Below are 19,364 nucleotides of genomic sequence, written 5' to 3' on the forward strand. Positions count from 1 at the left end.
GCTAAGCCTATGTACTACTTGTACTATTTGTGAATGCCACTCTAGTAGAAGTAAATCCATACCTATTTTCTGTGTAATTGACTTCCTTTTTTTCTTATTTCGGTTGTGACTTGTGTCCTAGCAGTACAACCATGTAATGTGAATAAACATCAGTACAATCTCAACATTCATTTTTATTTGTACCCGGAATGAAATTTACATAATCCCATGGGTAGACAAGCTAAAGGAATCTAGTACATTTTAAGTTCCTCTTGGAAATTCTGCGTTCACATAACTTAACATATTCTATCCATGAATAGTATCACAGTGAATTGACATGATCACTGAAAGAGGATGCACCTGGTAGGTGAACCAGCCTCAAGGGTAGACAGTGAATTGTATAAACTCCCGGGACCGCATCATCAAGGTTGAAGCCTTCCTCTGGAATAATATTCTGATGCATATATAAACAAGAAACCTATTGACATGTCTTTATCAAAAGGGTTTTCAATCTTACAGGTAGCCACATCAAATTTTAGGTTTTATACACTGAAAATGATACATCAGTTCAATTTAATTGACTACCAACAGGTTATTACTCTATTTTCCAAATTATAGATTAGACTTGCTATGTAGAGTTATCTGTAATTATAGGTCAACTTTATTAAACAAATGGATGTTATACTTACTTTAGAATTCAGGAGCTCATCCTTGGGACTAATGGCAACAGATAAGAAATCAACACCAACAAATTTGATGTCAGTATTCTGGACCAAATACTCTGCTCCGTCTGAGGTGAATGCTTACTTATAAGAAATTATTATCCCAAGCATAATCCTCCTCTGTTTCAACCATGTAATCCTCTTGATGACGATCGAAAGATCTTCTGATCATCTTACAGGGATCTCTTGTTGAGTGAGAATAATATGAAAAATTTCTCCAATTTTGTAAGGATCAACTTTGTTGATGGAATCACAATCACTCACATAAACCACATTAAAATGAGTAGGCAAGTTACTCAATGTTCAATAACACTAATTAAAGAACAGATGAATAAAAACAATATTGAATATATCTGAGATCTTGAAAGAGCACAATTAGTAGCTGAAAATAATGTATAATAAATTTGAGTGATTGACACTAACATAATGTATATTTCCTATTTCATTTGGGAAGTTAAAGTTCATTATATTTGGGGAATTCAATATCTTGTATTACATTTTATTTTATGCTTTAAATTCATTGGTTTATACTTGAAACTTAAAAATAAAGTTCAAAGACAATGACAATATATAATATTATATCATGAACATAATTTAGTTGGAGAAATTTTTGCCTATTTTCTTACTATGCCAAAATAAAATGAGCCCAATTCAACTGGGAATTGACACACTATCTAGTCTAGCTATCTATGTTCCTCCGCAACAAATCTGATGTACTCTGAGAACCATGTTACCATTACAAGTAGGTGCCGATTGAAAGAGAGTAGGAGCCCATTCTATTCTATCTATCTCAGAAAGAAAGTCTCAACCCTTTGGTACGAAAGTAGGCCCTAGCTTCTCAATAAGTCATTCAATGAACTAACTATACTTGAGATGTGAGTTATACCTATTCCTTCTTTTCTTATCTCTTCCCTTTCGGGCCGGATCGAATAAAGAAAGGAGATAAAGAAAAGTATCTACACGACTATCCATGAAAACCCAACACATGCTCTGTGGAGGAGTCACACAAAATCGAAATTAAATGAAATACTTTTCTTTTTTCCTTTATCAATTCACTCTTCTTTTGTTATTTTATTCCTCTGATGGCGTAGCAGCATCACCGCTGATGTTAGATTTTTCCTTCTTGTGCTTGCCACCTGTATTCAAGAAAAAATTCACCTCAATCTTCGATCTGAATTTACCACCCGAACACTGGTTCAATATAGTATCTATCAACAATTCATGTAGTGGCTCAAGTGCTACGAACTTTTGTTTCAAACCTCCAATTCTCTGGCAACCACTTCAGTCTATCTAGATTCACCCAATGCGTAAGCGCAATTTTTCTCTGAATCTGCAACTTCCTCGGAGTTACATCAGACAACTTTCTTTCATAAAATACATCACCTTTTTTAATGTGGTTGTCTCTACCGTAACATCCAACTCAACATCAATGTAGGTTCCTGACGGCGACAACGACTCTGAAGGTATACCATCATTGCAGAAGTCATCACTGGTAAGAATTATCAAAGGGATGGAAGAGACATCGAAATTGGCCTTAGTCATTGGATGAAGCTTTGAAAGAGTCAATATGGAGAAAAAGTTCATTATTTTGAAAAATTAATAATGGACTTTTTCACCACATTAACTCTTTCAAAGCTTCCTCCGATGACTAAGGTTGACGCCGATGTCTCTTCCATCCCACCGATAATTGTTACCAGCAACGACTTATGCAATGATGATACACCTTCAGACTCGTTGTTGTCATTGGGAACCTACATTGATGTTTTGTTGGATGTTAGGGTAGAGAACACCACACCAAACAAAGGTGATGTACCTAATGAAGGAAAAGTGGCTGATGTAACTCTGAGTAAGTTGCAGATTCAGAGGAAGATTACGCATTTGCGTCCGGTGAATCTGGATAGATCAAAGTGATTGCCAGATAATTGGAGGTTTGAAAAAAAAGTTTGTACCACAGGAGCCACTACAGAAATTATTGATAGATTCTATACTGAACCAATGTTCGGAGGTAAATCCAAGTTAAAAATTGAGGTGAATTATTTCCTGAAAATAGGTGGCAAGCGCAAGAAGGCAAAACAAATATTAACGGTGATGCTGATACACCATCTGAGAGGAAAAACAGAAAAAGAGCGGCTTGGAAAAGGAAAAAAAATGAAAGTAGTTCTTTTGACTTCTACTTTTGATATAATAACCAACTCATGAACCAAGTCCAATTAGGCTTCTACTTTTGATATAACAATATGTGTTGGTACTCAAGTCCTTTTGTTTGCCACCTATTTTCAAGAAAATATCCACTTCATTCTTTGACCTGAATTTACCCCCGACCACTGGTTCAATATAGTATATATCAACAATTCCTGCAGTGGCTCAAGTGCTACGAACTTTCGTTTCAAAGCTCCAATTCTCACTACAACAAATTCGATTATCAAGGACAAATCATTTCGTCATTTATAAATCACATTTTGTCACTAAAAATTTTTCTGACGAAAAATAATTCATCAATCAGTCGTCACTAAATGTGTGTCGCTAAAAGTATACAAAGACGATTTAGTGCTTCGTCGCTAAAAGTATTATATTTACTACAAAAAGAAAAATCGTCACCAAAAGGATAAACATTTGTGATAAATTTATTTGTCGTAAAAAGTATTATTTTTTTGTAGTTAATAGTATGCTTTGTCACTAAAAAAGTTATTACTACTGACAAAATTATATCGTCGCTAATTATTTTACTTCAATCAGTGATGACATCAATTGTCTCTAAAGTTATATATATTTCGTAGTTCAATAAAATGTAATTTCGTCACTAATAACTATTTTTTATGTACAAAAAAAATATTTTGTCCTTAAATGTACTAATTAGGGATAAATTACTATTATAAAAAAAGGTTAATGATTTTGTTGTTTAATCTATCATTTTGTCACTAAAAGTATTACCTTTACTAACAACATATATTGTCACTAATAAAAACAGAAGAAAAAAAAAAGGAAAGAAATAATAAAATGTTACTAAATGGTATCTCTAATAAAGGATAATATGAAGGGGAAAAAATGAGAAAAGAATAAAAGAGAAGATAAAAATAGTAAATAACAAAAGAACAAAAATAATTTATTTTATTTTCTTAATAAGGTAATATTATATGAAGAGAGAAAAAAAAAAGATAAATAGTTGAATTTGTATTTGGCTATGAATTTCTTTCGTAGCAAATAGTTGAATTATTCACTACAAATTTTAAGTCGTCGCTATTTAACACCTTACATATTTTGTGACAACATTTTTGTTATATTTGTCACCAATAATTTATATTATTACTGACGAAAATATATGTCATAATTAAATCTAAATTTTTATAGCTAAATATTATAATATTTAACTACGAACTCTAATTTGTCGATATTGTAACAACATACTTTTTGAGACGATATTTTTTTGTGTCCAAAAATTAATAAATCTAAGCCAAAAAATAATTTGTCACGAACTAGCTACATCATTAACGACGAAATAATGTGTCACCGTTAACTTTAAATTCGTGACTAACACTACTCAACAAATTGCGCCAATTCATTTTTTGGTGGGAAACTTTAGTGGACAAAACTTTGCTACAATTTTTTATGTTTCGTCACTAAACGTATGTATCTCATATATTTAAGCATGAAAACTAAATTTTGTCACTAAAAGCAAACAATTAGTGACGAATTTGATGTCGTAGCTAACAATTTCGTAGCTATATATCATATTTGTTGTAGTGTCTCTGGCAACCACTTTGGCCTATCTAGATTCACCCGACGCATAGGCGTAAGTTTTCTCTGAATCTACAACTTACTCGGAGTTACATCAGGCACCTTTCTTTCATTAAATACATCACCTTTGTTTAGTGTGGCTGTCTCTACCATAACATCCAACTCAACATCAATGCAGGTTCTTGATGGAAACAATAGGTCCTGAGGTATACCATAATTGCAGAAGTCGTTGTTGGTAACAATTATCAAAATGATGGAAGAGACTGCAGCATTGGCCTTAGTCATCGGGGGAAGCTTTGAAAGAGTCAATGTGGAGAAAAAGTTCATTATTTTGAAAAATTAATAATGGAATTTTTCTCCATATTGACTCTTTCAAAGCTTCCTTCGATGACTAAGTTCGGCGCTGTTGTCTCTTCTATTCCACCGATAATTGTTACCAACGGCGACTTATGTAACGATGATATACTTCGGACCAGTTGTTGCCGTCGAGAACCTGCGTTGATGTTGTGTTGGATGTTAGGGTAGAGAACATCACACTAAACAAAGGTGATGTACCTACTGAAGGAAAGGTGTTTGATGTCACTCTAAGTAGGTTGCAGATTCAAAGGAAGATTATGCATATGCGTCCGGTGAATCTAGATAGGCCAAAGTAGTCGCCAAAGAATTAGAGGTTTGAAATAAAAGTTTGTACCACTGGAGCCACAGCAGGAATTATTGATAGATACTATACTGAGCCGATGCCCGGGAGTAAATTTAGGTAAAGAAATGAGGTGGATTATTTCCTAAAAACAAGTGGCAAGCGCAAGAAAAAGCAAAACTATTATTAACGGATGTTGATACACCACCTTAGGGGAAAAAACAGAAAAAGAGCGGCTTGGAAATGGAAAAAAAATAAAAGTAGTTCTTTTGACTTTGATTATGCGACTCTGCCTAGAATGTGTTGGGTTTTATGGATAGTTGTGCAGATACTTGGGCACCTTATTGTAATGGTAACTTAGTTCCTGGAGATCAAAAGAAGAATAGGATATTGTCTTCTCAGAGTACATCACATTTGTGGCAGAGAAACACAAATAGCTATACTAGATGGTTTGTCACGTTCCAATTGAATTGGACTCATTTTATTTTGGTAAAGAAAGAAAATAGGAAAAAATTTCTCCATCTTAATTATGTTCATGATATAATATTATATATTGTCAATGCCTTTGAACTTTTATTTTATGTTTCAAGTATCAACCAATGAATTTAAAAGCAAAAAATAAAATCAAAAGCAATACAATTTATTGAACTCCCCAAATATAATGAACTTTAACTTCCCTTATGAAATAGGAAATATACATTAAGTTTCAATCACGAATTTATTATACATTAATTTCGTCTACTAATTGTGTTTTTTCAAGAACTCAAATACATCTAACATTACTTTTATTTATTTGTTCTTATTAGTTTTGTTGAAAATTGAGTAACCTGCCTACTCATTTTACTAGTTTTATTGTGCTTAATGTGAGCGATCGTGATTCAATGAATAGTCTTTTAAGGACAGATCTAGCAGACAATCAACGAAGCCAATCCTTGCAAAATTGGAGAAATTTATCATATTATTCTCACTCAACAAGAGATCCGTCTAAGATGATTAGAAGATCTTTCGATCGTCATCAAGAGGCTTACATGGTGGAAAAAGAGGAGAATTCTATACTTAGAATAATAATGTCTTATAAGTATTGATTGAAACCATTGATCAACTAAATTACTAATTCGCTCAAATTACACCTCCGATTAAGAAGTATAACACGGTTGTTATCAAACATAAAATTCAACTAGGATGATTTACTCACACTTGATCCATTTCCAAGCTTTGGTGCAAATACATATGTACCACCTTTTGATATTTTATCCTTTTCATCTAGGCTAGTTCTTGTGTAAGTAATAGCTTCTTTGAACATGTCTTTTTTTTTTTATACTCTCCCTAGGAGCTCCCACCCCTTTTGCTCCCTTGGTGACTCGAACTCACAACATTCGGGTTGGAAGTGAGGGGTGCTTACCATCCGAGCAACTCCCTCTCGTCCTTTGAACATGTCTTATTTCTAGTAGATCCTCTTTTTTTAATTTTATAAGGGGAGAGACTCTCTTATTTATGACTCTCTAGATACTTTGTATTTGAGAGGAGTCCTCTCTTATTAGGTGGCTTAGTAATTCTAGGTTCCTTTTCTAGTATCGATGATGAGTTGACCGTCCTTGGTAAATTAACCAACTTATGAACCAAGTCTAATTAGGCTTCTACTTTTGATATAACAATATGTGTTGCTACTCGAGTCCTTATCTTATTTCTTTGTGCACTTAATTTTTGATACATTGTTGCTCGAAATAAAACAGAAGTTGAGAATGGCAAATATAGTACTCATCAGGCAGAAGTACTTATACAAGCATCCAAGAGAAGGTCATAGCATTTGAAGGTATTCTCGACCAATCAAACTACTAAGCAAGTTACTTCCCAACAGAACATTAAGAAAACTAAAACCTTATTGGATTAATTCAAATTCAGTGGCCAAGAGGCAAGATTCCCAAAAATATATATGTTTTATTCAACTTACAAAAAGCTGGCATATCAACAATTCTACAGGATGTAAATCACAAAAGTACAATCTAAAGTGTTCCATGTAAAAAAGAATGATCATCATGTGATTCCACATTTGGCAATGAGGCAAATACAAAAGCCGGTGGAGCCTATCTGACAGAAAAATTTTGTACATTTCGCTTGGGAATACTCCAATATAGTACAGGCACAAAACATAAGCTTTGTTTGAATAATTTCCAGATTCTACAAATATTAAACACTTTCAGCATAGCAATCACAAACATGTCATGGAGAAGTCCTGAAATTTCAATACCAGACAAAGATATGAGACCACACTAATAAATGGAAACTCAGCAAGTACTTGTTTGTGCACAATCCTTGTCCAAGCATTTAAGAACATAGCCATCAATGTGATCGTGGAGGATAGGCTCCAGGGTATTGACCTAGCAAGACAACAAAAGTATATAGTTAACCCTAATTGGCATGCCAGGGGAGAGTAGGAAATTCACATCTTACAAGATTTACCTGGAGGATAAGAATAACCCTGTGGTGGATAAGGCTGAGGCGGATATGCAGGTGATGAGTAAGGTGAAGGATAAGCAGCCGATTGAGGGGGATAAGGAGATGCTGGATGATATGCTGCTGAAGGGGGTGGGACTGTGGGATAAGGAGATGCTGGATAATATGCTGAAGGAGGCGGGGCTGTGGAATAAGGAGATGGTGCTGGATAGCCAGAAGGTGGTGGGTGAGAAGCTACATGTGGTGGAGCTACTGAATATGGATATGATCCAGGAGTTGGTGTTACATATTGAGGGCCTGATTGAGCATGGCTTGTTGCTGGCTTCTGGAAGTAAAAGAGAAATTCGTATTAAAGACATTAAAAGATTTTTGGGATGGGGAGCAAGGAAGAAATTCTAAGAAAAGACGGCGGCACTTACATTGGCATTTGCATAGTGCATTATTAGTCGAACTTCTCCTGCATGCCTGTAAAAGAAATATACAAGCCAAAGTACTTCTGTTACACAATGTGATTTCATTCATTACAACCCTACCCCAAACATCCAGTGCAAAAGAGCCCAAGACAATTTCACAAAACTACTTTGTTATAAATTTAGGCTCACACAGTTCAAATTAACTTTATTAACTGTAGAGATATGTACAGACAAATCTACTAATGTTTCTGTTCATGACACAAGGCGTCCTTGAGTTCCCTAGAAATACAGGAGCTTCTTTCCTAGATTTGAAAAGGAATTTGTGTATACACCCCTTGATGCTTAAACTAAGTGTAATGCTTACAATAAAACAGAAGTGAAACATTGAGGTCCCTCACAGGTGAGGTTAAAGTAGAGCAATTTTTCAGCCATCAAGAAAAGAAAGACATAAGATCTAAACATAAAACAGTTTTTGCTTATCTTCTGGTTTTTCCTAGAAGAAGAATAAAGACACGATGTTTCTTCTTATTCCTTTCCTTACCTAAAAATACATACACATGCAATATCTTTTAATTCACATTAGGAATACACAAGTGCTGAAAAAGCTGCTCTCTTCATCCGTCTCCAATGACTTCACAAATACTATGAAGAAAAAATCATTATAGCCCCATGAATCCACCAGTGTTAGTACTTGTGTGCCGACTAAATACCTTTTATATGAGAAAACAAATTACACCTCTTGTTGACTCAACTTATATCCTGCAAGGTAATCAATAACAGAAATTCCTCGCCTCAAATCTAGTATATTGAACCTCAACTACCCCTAATTCTTCACCCAACTTGAAGCCAACATGTGACCCAATTGTGTCGAGTATGTCTAAAGGTCTATAAGGCTCTTTGTAGAAAGAGCTGATCCATGACTCCGCTTGGACAACCCGAAGTAGACAATTAATGGGGAGAAAGTTGAACAAACAAAATTTCAACACTTATACAGAATACAGATAGCTTATAAAAGCCTAAGTTCCACCTGCATCACTGTCCGGAAGTAAGTTTATGGCTAGTTATAGACAGATCTATGTTAATCAATAATGATGAAATGAAGAACTTTAGTGATGACTGTAAAGAATCACATCATAACCATACGTCCCAAACCTTGGTGTCGCAAATTGTCATATTAATGTCACATGAAAGAGTGGAATCACAACGTAGAAGATTGTCATAGATACAAGCAACAAAAGACACAAATTCAAACTAAGAAGGACCATAAACACAATTCTCGCCGTAAAAGAAAGACCATAGCAAATTCATCTAGAAATGAACAATGTAGCAGTTGTTTTTATCAATTTACCTGCCCTTCTTCGTCTGAAGTGGCCAAGCAGTATCATCAAATCCCTGTGAGAGAACCTTCTGTAGTTGAACCCTAGAATTAAATTAAATAATTTAAGAATTAACACTCAACTAACAAACTAAATAGATCATTCAATCAACTAAGCAACAATTCCAAATTAGACAAGAGAAAACGAATTGAGATTTACTTTCCGCTCCCTATCAAATCATCTGAATTAACAGTATTGCTATTCCACACAACAACGTTGATCTCTCGCAACCCTTCAATGAGTGTAAACACAAATTTCTCTTGAAACGTAGGGTTTTTTCCGCCATCTACGTATAAAATAGCAGAACAAAAGCATGAATCTCATCCAAATTCACCAAAAATGAAAGTAAACAGATATAAATCCATTCAATTTGTACCTGTACATGTACGAGTACGGAATTTGGAACTGCCGTATTCAAGGCAAACATACGGATCTTGTCTTGAAATCCATTCAGTATCCTTCAATTTATTACAAGCAACAACTACAAAATCGACAATTCAAAGCAAACAATGAGGAGGAAATTCATAAAATTTCATTTTTTTTTGTACTAATAGCTGAATGAAGTTGGTACCAGTTACTTCAAGGAGTTGGCCTTGGATGCCATATGGTATCGACATGGAAGTAGAAGAAGTAGAAGAAGTAGAAGAAGAAGACGAAGCAAAGACGACGATGAGGAGGAATTTGGGTCTAAAATTAGCAGAGAGAAAAAAAATAAGGAGGGTTTTTATTTTATAAGGAAAACAAATCAACCAATAGGAGGTTTCGGGTTCATTTCTTTGACTTATATAAAAAGAAAAACTCGGTTAATATAAGTATTTGGTTGACCAGAACAGAGAATGCGCGTTACAAATTGGTAGCGTCAACGACTAAAACATTTATAATGGATAATTTTTAGTTCTAACATATGTCTTTCTCGTAATTTTTAAAATCTAATAGACAATTTTATCCCTTACAAGTCAAGAAACATATGGTAAGGACCAAGGACAAACTCTACGAAGAACTAAGATAGATTCAAAATTTAAATTTTATGGGTTCAACTTTTTAAGATTTTAGCTTTGAACAACAACAACAACAACAACATACCCAGTGAAATCCCACTAGGTGGGGTCTGGGAAGGGTAGAGTGTACGCAGACCTTGTCACTACCTCGTAAAGGTAAAGAGGCTGTTTCCGAGAGACCCTCAGCTCAAGTACATCAAATCCAAGTGAAAGGCGAGGAAAACAGTGTATAAAACATAAAATCCAATAAGAAAGAAAGTATATAATCAACAAAGGAGACAGTAAGAACAATGCGATAAGTGAAACGCAGTAAACAACAAAAGGCTAGGACTACTACAAACGCTAACAACCCATACCCTCTCAAGGGAGGACAACACGCTAGCCCTACTAACCTTCAACCTTAATATGCGACCTCCACTCCTTCCTATCTAGAGTCATGTCTTCGGTAATGCGAAGCTGAGCCAAGTCCTGTCTAATCACCTCTCCCCAATACTTCTTAGGCCTACCTCTACCCCTCCGCGTACCATCTACAACCACCCCCTCACACCTCCTCACTGGGGCGTCTGCGCACCGTCTCTTCACATGTCCAAACCATCTCAATCTCGCTTCCCTCAGCTTGTCCACCACAGAGGCCACTCCCACCTTCTCCCGGATAACTTCATTTCTAATCTTATCACTCCTAGTGTGCCCACACATCCATCTCAACATCCTCATCTCCGCAACATGCATTTTCTGGACATGTGAGTTCTTGACTGGCCAGCACTCCGCTCCATACAACAAGGCCGGTCTAACTACCACTCTGTAAAACTTACCTTTAAGTCTAGGTGGAATTTTCTTATCACATAAGACTCCAGAGGCAAGCCTCCATTTCATCAAAGCAACCCCAATGCGATGTGTGACATCATCATCGATGTCGCCACTCCCTTGGATTACAGACCCAAGATACTTAAAACTTTCTTTCTTGGGGATGATCTGTGTGGCTAGTCTCACATCCACATCTGCCTCATCCAACGCATCACTGAATTTGCACCCCAAATATTCTGTTTTGGTCCTACTCAACCTGAACCCTTTGGACTTAGCTTTGAACATGTTTCTTTTTGTGGTTTCCCAACCTGATGTTCGATACCCACATTGAAGTCCAATTAAATTCGATTTTGCGCTCAGTGGCGGAGTCAAGATTTTCGTCAAGGATGTTCATACTTAGAACAAGTAAAGAATAAACCTTGTTAGTTAGATTATCAAAACAAAACTATGACTTCTGTTCTTTTTCTTAACTTAAAAATGGAACTAAGAAAAATTAAATAAAATGCCTAAGTCTGGGCTCGAGAACCCATACCTCTAGGCGGATTTGAACCGCCTTAACCATTGGGCTATTGGTTTTTACTATGTCAAGGGTGTTCAATATTAATATATATCCAAATATATAGATATTTAACATATGTACTCGCAAAAATTTCCGACAAAGATTGTTCATCTGACCTTCCTTAACTAGGTGTAGCTTTGTCCCTATTCGCACCGGAAAGTCCCACATTGGAGGATAAACCGCTTCCTAACTAAGGTGATTTCATATACAAGAAGACTCAAACTCGAAACCTCTAAGTTAAGGAGGAAACAGTACTTATCACTCCACCACAACCTTTGTTGGTAGCTTTCAACATGTTATTGTTAAAAATTATATGTTCATATCTACTATTTATTATAATTTAAATAAATTTGATATGAATTTATTGTCCACATAAAAAACTATGAATTCAATTACGTTGCCCCTGACGAAGAGTATACAGATAAACAACTATGTAAAGGACATCACCCTATGCATATGAGAATATGGATAGTAGACGAGTCATCGTGAGTTTACTTTTACAACATTCCTAGCAATTTGGTGCAATTGTACTTATTGAACAAGTATTCAAATGACTATGTTTGATGCATTTTATGAAAGATGATATCATACATATCGGTTGGTTTGAAATTAGTGATATACAATTTATGTAGTCGAAAAATATTTCACGATACTTTAAATAAAATGAAAATTATTTTAGAATGATTCAAAATAGATCAGAGTTATTAGAAATTATATTCAGAAGAAAGTTTGAAGAAGTTTTCTTTGTGTATTTCAAAAGTCACCAATGAACAGATCATGCATTTGGATAGAAAAGGAAAACTTAGCCCCAAGTATATTGGTCCCTATCCAATTCTCAAGAGAGTTGGGTTTGTGGCATATCGATTTGCACTATAATCAGAGTTGTCATGAGTGCACCCAATATTTTATGTATTAATGTTGTATCAACGTTTTTACGACCCAAGTCATGTTATTGACACGCACAAAGTAAAAGTATATGACACCTACAAGGAAGTCCTTGTACTCATAGTAGACACACAAAGTTAGTAAGCTTCATATTAAGGAGATTGCATCAATAAAAATCGTGTGAAGTAATCATTCAACTGAGGATGCTACTTGAGGGTAAAAACCAAAACAATTATCAAAACTAAGAAAAAAAAGGATTGTTAATTAATGCGAAAAAGAATCAGTCGTAATGTTCCTATCAGATATTTGATTGAATTTGTCAAAAAATAAAAGTAGATAGAAAATAAAAGTTGAATATGGCGACCTAGAAATTGAGTGTTGCAACAACTTTAATTTAGTCAGGCAAGACTATTTTTTTTACATATTAATTGAGTAACCCGTAATATGCCTCGTCTTTTTAAAATTTTAATTTCTTTGTATCATCATGTATTTTGTGGTGAAATTGAGATTTTCATCAAGAAGATTTAAAATATTAAAAAATAAACACACTAGAGAATTTAAAAGTATTATTGATCTAAGTATCTAACGTATATAATATAATTTCCCCCAAAGAAGATTTAAATGGATCCTTTACTCTCATTTCTCAAGCTCGGCCCTACCTGCCCTATTTATGTTTAAATGTTCCTCTGCCTCGTCCCATTAAAATTTTGTCGATTATATGAATTCTCCAAATTCATGTTACTCAATCTAATTAATTTAGAAGATTTATTATGATTAAATTATTTTTATTAACCATATATATATATATATATATATATATATTACCCCACATTTAGCATAAACTATCTTGGCTATAAGAACTTCACCATTTGTTTGAAAAGTCAACTTCATGATAATATGCTATTCTAAATCTTGCAAGATGTCTACATTGATCTCATCTTCACCAAAGAATCAAATCTTCCCATTTAGATTAAAAATTTGCATGTTTCATTCCTAATCACTTCTTATATTTTTGAATATGTCTAGCATCTTTAAAGAGCTCCATAAGAACAGGGGTGAATCCATGTATATGGTATTGGGTGCTCGAGCACTTATAGACCTCGATAAATTTTTTGTATATGTATATAGAAAATATTGAAAATTTGATATAATGTATTTGTGAGCACCCATTAAGCAAACGGTTGATGGGTGCTTTGGCTCATAAGCTGAAAAAGATTGTGCTAATACCCTTGATGTGAGGATTCGAATCCTAGCATAACATGTTCTCTATCTTGTATTCTAAGATACTTAGAACAAAACTTTGAAGAAATTGATAAGAAACAACAAAGTTTAAAGAGTATTTTCAAACTAGAAAATTAAAACTAGTAGAGAAAATATTAGAAACAAATTAGAAACAACATAAAAATATTTTTCTCAAAGAAAGAAAATCGAGCCCACTGAATGCACAGTGTCCCTTTAAGGAAATTATTCTCCTCAAGTACCTGAGGTTAACGGAATATATCCTCCCAGGATAGAACGATCTTACTCACCGGTGTATCGGTACCTAAAACCACGGTGTCAGCGAAACACTCGACGGCAGTAAAGTACACTTAGAATACTAGATTTAATAGTAGTAGTAAAAGAAGTCCAGAAAAATTAGTTCTTCTAAAATGAGAGGAAATCCCTCAATTTATAGAAAACAAAGGGTAGTGTGAAAAGGTTCTTATTGTGCCTTACCGGAAAGGTCACAAACCTTTGGAAAAGTCACAATCTTTCGGAAAGGTCACAACCTTTCATAAAAGTCACATTTCATAAAAGTCGCAACTTTTCATAAAAGTCGCAACTCTTCATAAAAGTCACAACTCTTCATAAAAGTCACAACTCTTCATAAAAGTTGCAACTCTTCATTTTCCATTCACACCTTTTAAAACCCAACAATCCCCCGCATGAATGGGGAATGACTCCAAGACAAAGAAACAGACAAGTATGTGTACTTTACAAGCAAGAATTAATTGCATCTAGATAAGTAGGTTTCCCCTTGGACTTTCCGTAGTGAACATATGTCGGATAGACTCGGTCAATCGGTAGATGCGATATCTTTGAACCGTCGATCTTTGGTGTATACCTAGACAACCATATGTCACACAATTAACCCTTTACGATTTATGGTTCTTACGGTTGTGTTCGTTTCAGCCATGAACACCTCCTGATTTTATGAGTGTATAGAGAATAGGCTTTTAACAATAATTCTCTTTGAAGCGGCTTACACTTCACACTCACATAGGTGATTTCTAACTGTGTCATCGCGTAAATACACTATTTGATCAAGTCTGCCAAAGTTAGCAAATCATTAAAAACATTAAACTTTATTAACTCACTAACAAGCCTTAATGTCGTATCCTTGTTCCTGAACATTGTCTTCATCATGAGAATGGATTGAGTTGATTGACAATGTCGAACCGTCAATCACAACTTTATTTTTCTCCTTGAATCTAGTTGGTGGGATCTCCAGTCTGTTAGATAGAGTTACCGCCATGATGACTTGTCCTAAGCCGTAAACCCATTATTTTAGATGATCTTTCAACTTTCTCTCTAGTTAGGCCTTTTTGTAAGTGGGTCCGACACATTATCCTTTGACTTTACATAGTCAATTGTGATAATTCCATTAGAGAGTAGTTGTTTTCTAACGGTATTATGTCTATGTCTTATATGGCGAGACTTTCTGTTATACATCATGCTCCATTCCCTACCTATTGCATCTTGACTATCAAAGTGTATGCATACTGATGTCAATGGTTTGGGCCAAAAAAAAATATCTATTAAGAAATTTCAGAGTCTTTCAACTTATTCACCGGCCTTATCTAGACTGCTCCTCCATGTCTTTTTGAAAGATTTCCAATAGACTGCTCCTCCACCAAAAGTAAATACATATTCACTTGTGGATTTTACTTCATTTGCTTTCGGTGATCCAATTTGTATCACAATATCCTTTCAATACTGCTGGATATTATTATAATGCAAGACATAGTTTTGAGTATATTTTAAAGACCCCAAAACTCTTTTCATTGTCATCCAATGAGTTTGATTGGGATCATTCGTGAATCGACTCAGTTCATTAACAACACATGCTATATATGATCGCGCACACTTCGTGATATACATCATATTTCCCAATACTCTAGCACAATCCAATTGTGAGTCACTTTCGCCTTCACTCTTTTTAAATGCAAAGCTCACATTTATTGGAGTCTTGACAATATTGAAATCCAAATATTTGAACTAGTCAAATACTTTTTCAATGTAATGAGACCGTGACAATGCTAAACATTATGGAGTTCTAAGGATTCTTATACCCAAGATCGCATCAGCTACTCCAAGATCTTTCATATCAAACTTGCTTTCTAGCAAACGTTTAGTAGCATTTATGTCATTAGTGTCTCTAGTGATGATCACCATGTCATCAATATACAAACAAACAATGACCTTGTGATTTTAATGTAAACACATTTATCACTTTCATCATTCTTAAATCTATTTGCCAACATGATTTGGTCAAATTTCTTGTGTCATTGTTTGGGTGCTTGTTTTAATACATAAAGTGACCTAACAAGTTCACAAACTTTCTTTTCTTTACCAGGAACCACAAAACCCTCGAGTTTTTCCACGTAAATTTCTTCCTCCAATTCTCCATTTAAGAAAGTTATTTTCACATTCATTTGATGAATTTGGAGGTCATATACCATAACTAGCACAATTAACATCCAAATGAATGTAATTCTAGTTACTGGCGAGATGTGTTGAAAAGATCAAAAGTTAGTTTTGTCTACAACCTTTGACAAAAAGTCTTGCTTTGTATTTGTCAATAGTTTCATCGACTTTCATTTTCCTTCTGACGATTCACTTTGAACCCAAAGGTTTAATTTCTGGAAGTAAATCAATTAACTTCCTATATGGTTGCTCAAGATTGAATCAATCTCACTATTGACACCATCTTTCCAAAAGGATGAGTCTACAGAAGACACAAGAAATGTTACAAAATTATATTCAAAGGAAGTAGATGTCCTTTGACATTTACTACGCCTCTCAATCTGTTTCTTAAGTACATTCTCCTTTTTTTTCTTTCAAGGTCTTTTAGACCCTTCACTAGACTACTCGAGTCTAATTTTACAGTCCATAGTCATAGGTCCTATTTTAATCCTTTTAGGAATAGGAACTTGGACTTTGGCTAGACACCCTCACACTTTGAAATATTTCAAGTTAGATTTCCTTCCTTTCCATTTCTCACATGGAATAGATTGTGTCCTGAACAAACAAAACTTTTTATTGCTTTCTTTCTGAAGAGACAACTTTTTTTGTTGTTCCCTTTTGCTGTAAGGATAGCTTCTCCACACAAGTTTTGTGGTAAACCTGAACTTATAAGTAATGTAGCCATCATTTCCTCCAAAGTTTGATTTTTTTTTCATTCTGCAATTCCATTAGATTGAGGTGAATAGGGCAGTTGTTTGATGGATAAATCCACTTTCCAAACATATTTTTGCAAAAGGAGATTTATATTCTCCATCCCTATCGCTTCTTATCTTTTTCCCAACTGATTTCAACTTCAATTTGATATTGCCTAGATGTTTCTATTGCTTCATCCTTACCATCAGCAAATATACATAATCGTTTCAAATGCAATTGTCAATAAAAGTTATGAGATACTTTTTCCCACCACGAGATGGTGTTGACTTCATATCACAAATGTAAGTGTAAATCAACTCTAAGGATCCTTACCATCAACAAATATACATAATCGTTTCAAATGCAATTGTCAATAAAAGTTATGAGATACTTTTTCCCACCACGAGATGGTGTTGACTTCATATCACAAATGTAAGTATAAATCAACTCTAAGGAATTAAAATTCCTTTCAACAGATTTATAAGAATGCTTAGCATACTTAGATTTCACACAAACTAGACATTTTTATTTATTGCACTCAACGTTAGACAAAACTTCTAAGTTGATCAGTTTTCCTTACAAGGTTTTGTAATTGACATGTCTCAAGTGTTCATGTCACAAATAGTTTGACTCAAGCAAGTAAGAACAAATAAAAATATTGAGTTCGAAAAGCTCTCCGCGAGGTAGCTTTTCCTCACAAATATTTGTTCCTGTCTCTTACAATTTTGTGTGAATACAAACATTGTTTAGAATCATCACCTTGTCAAATGTCCTTTTCGAAAGGACCTTTCCATAACTTTCAATTTGATTGTTATAGAATTACCCATGAACAAAGTTTCATCGGGTCCAATAAAGGCAATATAGTCCAAATGTTTCTTTTACAAAACATGACAAATGACTATTCACCAATATTATTGTCTATACAAATAGTTATATTTAATAGACATATCTTTTCATGAAAAATCACAACATTTTAAGTGGCACTTTTTCTTAAAAGAACTCAATCATTTTGAACATGTATACATATAATTTGGTAGTTTCATACTAGTCATACCATATACTAGTAAAAGAGCAACTCAACGACCACAATATCAAATATACTCCAAGAATTTTGTGTGTCTAACATAATACAAAAGTATCATCGAATTTCATATCTTGTGCTCCAAATTTAAATTAGACACTAAGTCTAATTTTATCTTTGTCATAAGCAAAGAGCCCCCCACATTTTAAATATGATCTCAAAAATAATTTTCAAGTGTTTAAAAATAGTTTTTCCACATATATTTTTTTTGGATAAACTACCTTATTAGACATACATCACTATTATATATACTAATATTATCTTTACTTTCAAACAATTACATATATTACCACTTTTAATATTTTAAACCATATATTAATATATTATTTGAAGATACAATTAGATTATTAGATACCCATATACCTTAAAACTAAGATTGATTAATTATCTGCTTAATTAACTCTGTCACTCCAAATCAACCACTATTTCTTAATTCTCCCCTCCCATATTTATCACTCAATTATTCTCCTCCTTTATGATTCAGGAATTTCATCGTACAATTTCATTCCAACAATAGCTAATCTACTCTCTTCTTCTCAAGATATCATCACCATGGCCGACAAATTCTCCTGAACCCAAATATTATTCTGTATTGTTCATTTATAACTAGATCAAATCAAAGTAACTGCTACAGAGAAAACTTTAATTCAGAGTGGGTCTTGATTGTTTGTCTCCGGAAGAAATGGATCTTAGTTTTGATTATGTTATGCCACAACGCAAAAGGATCAAAGGGAGTATTGTAGAGAGTTTTTGTTTGCTGGTGTTCTTCTAAGGCTTTCTTTGGTTACTGTAACATGGATTTGGTAGTACCAATATTACTTTGATATAGCCCTTGAAACATGTGTATCCAATAAGTAGTAATCTTAATTAAGATCTGAGTTGCATTTTTAGTAATGGGGTGTCTGACCATGTATATGTATCCACCATTAAATTTCAGATACATGATTTTTAACAACACGATGATATTAATGATACGACAGATACTCTACAGTCGTGATTTGTTCCTAAATTCATGTGATTCAACTACATTTCATATTTAGATACACATAGTTAAATGTATATGTTTATTATGTATTCGAGATACATGTTTTTGGATATAAAGTATGAAATTTAAATACACATAATTAGATGTATATGCTTCTTCTTTTTGTATATTCCATATTTAGATACACATAATTAGATGTATATGCTTACTATGTATTCGAGATACATGTTTTTGGATATAACATATGCAATTGATACTTGATACATCAAATTAGTACTAGATACATATAAAAGATACATGAAATTAATATTATATAT

The 19,364-nt window shown here is 34.0% G+C and overlaps 1 protein-coding gene across 1 annotated transcript; it reads right to left on the reverse strand.

Annotated features, from left to right (window-relative positions):
• Nucleotides 1-6,935: 6,935 nt before the first annotated feature.
• LOC125864872 (elicitor-responsive protein 1-like) lies at nucleotides 6,936-9,991 on the reverse strand. The gene is made up of 7 exons (XM_049544966.1): nucleotides 9,888-9,991; nucleotides 9,693-9,797; nucleotides 9,476-9,602; nucleotides 9,289-9,360; nucleotides 7,947-7,992; nucleotides 7,534-7,852; nucleotides 6,936-7,451 (listed from the first exon to the last, which is right to left on the reverse strand). The coding sequence occupies exons 1-7, from the start codon at nucleotides 9,931-9,933 to the stop codon at nucleotides 7,414-7,416; spliced, it is 753 nt and encodes a 250-aa protein (XP_049400923.1). The 5' UTR covers nucleotides 9,934-9,991; the 3' UTR covers nucleotides 6,936-7,413.
• Between the last annotated feature and the right edge of the window lie 9,373 nt (nucleotides 9,992-19,364).

The sequence above is a fragment of the Solanum stenotomum genome, chromosome 5, assembly GCF_019186545.1.
Source record: "Solanum stenotomum isolate F172 chromosome 5, ASM1918654v1, whole genome shotgun sequence".
In the NCBI taxonomy this organism is placed as follows: Eukaryota; Viridiplantae; Streptophyta; class Magnoliopsida; order Solanales; family Solanaceae; genus Solanum; species Solanum stenotomum.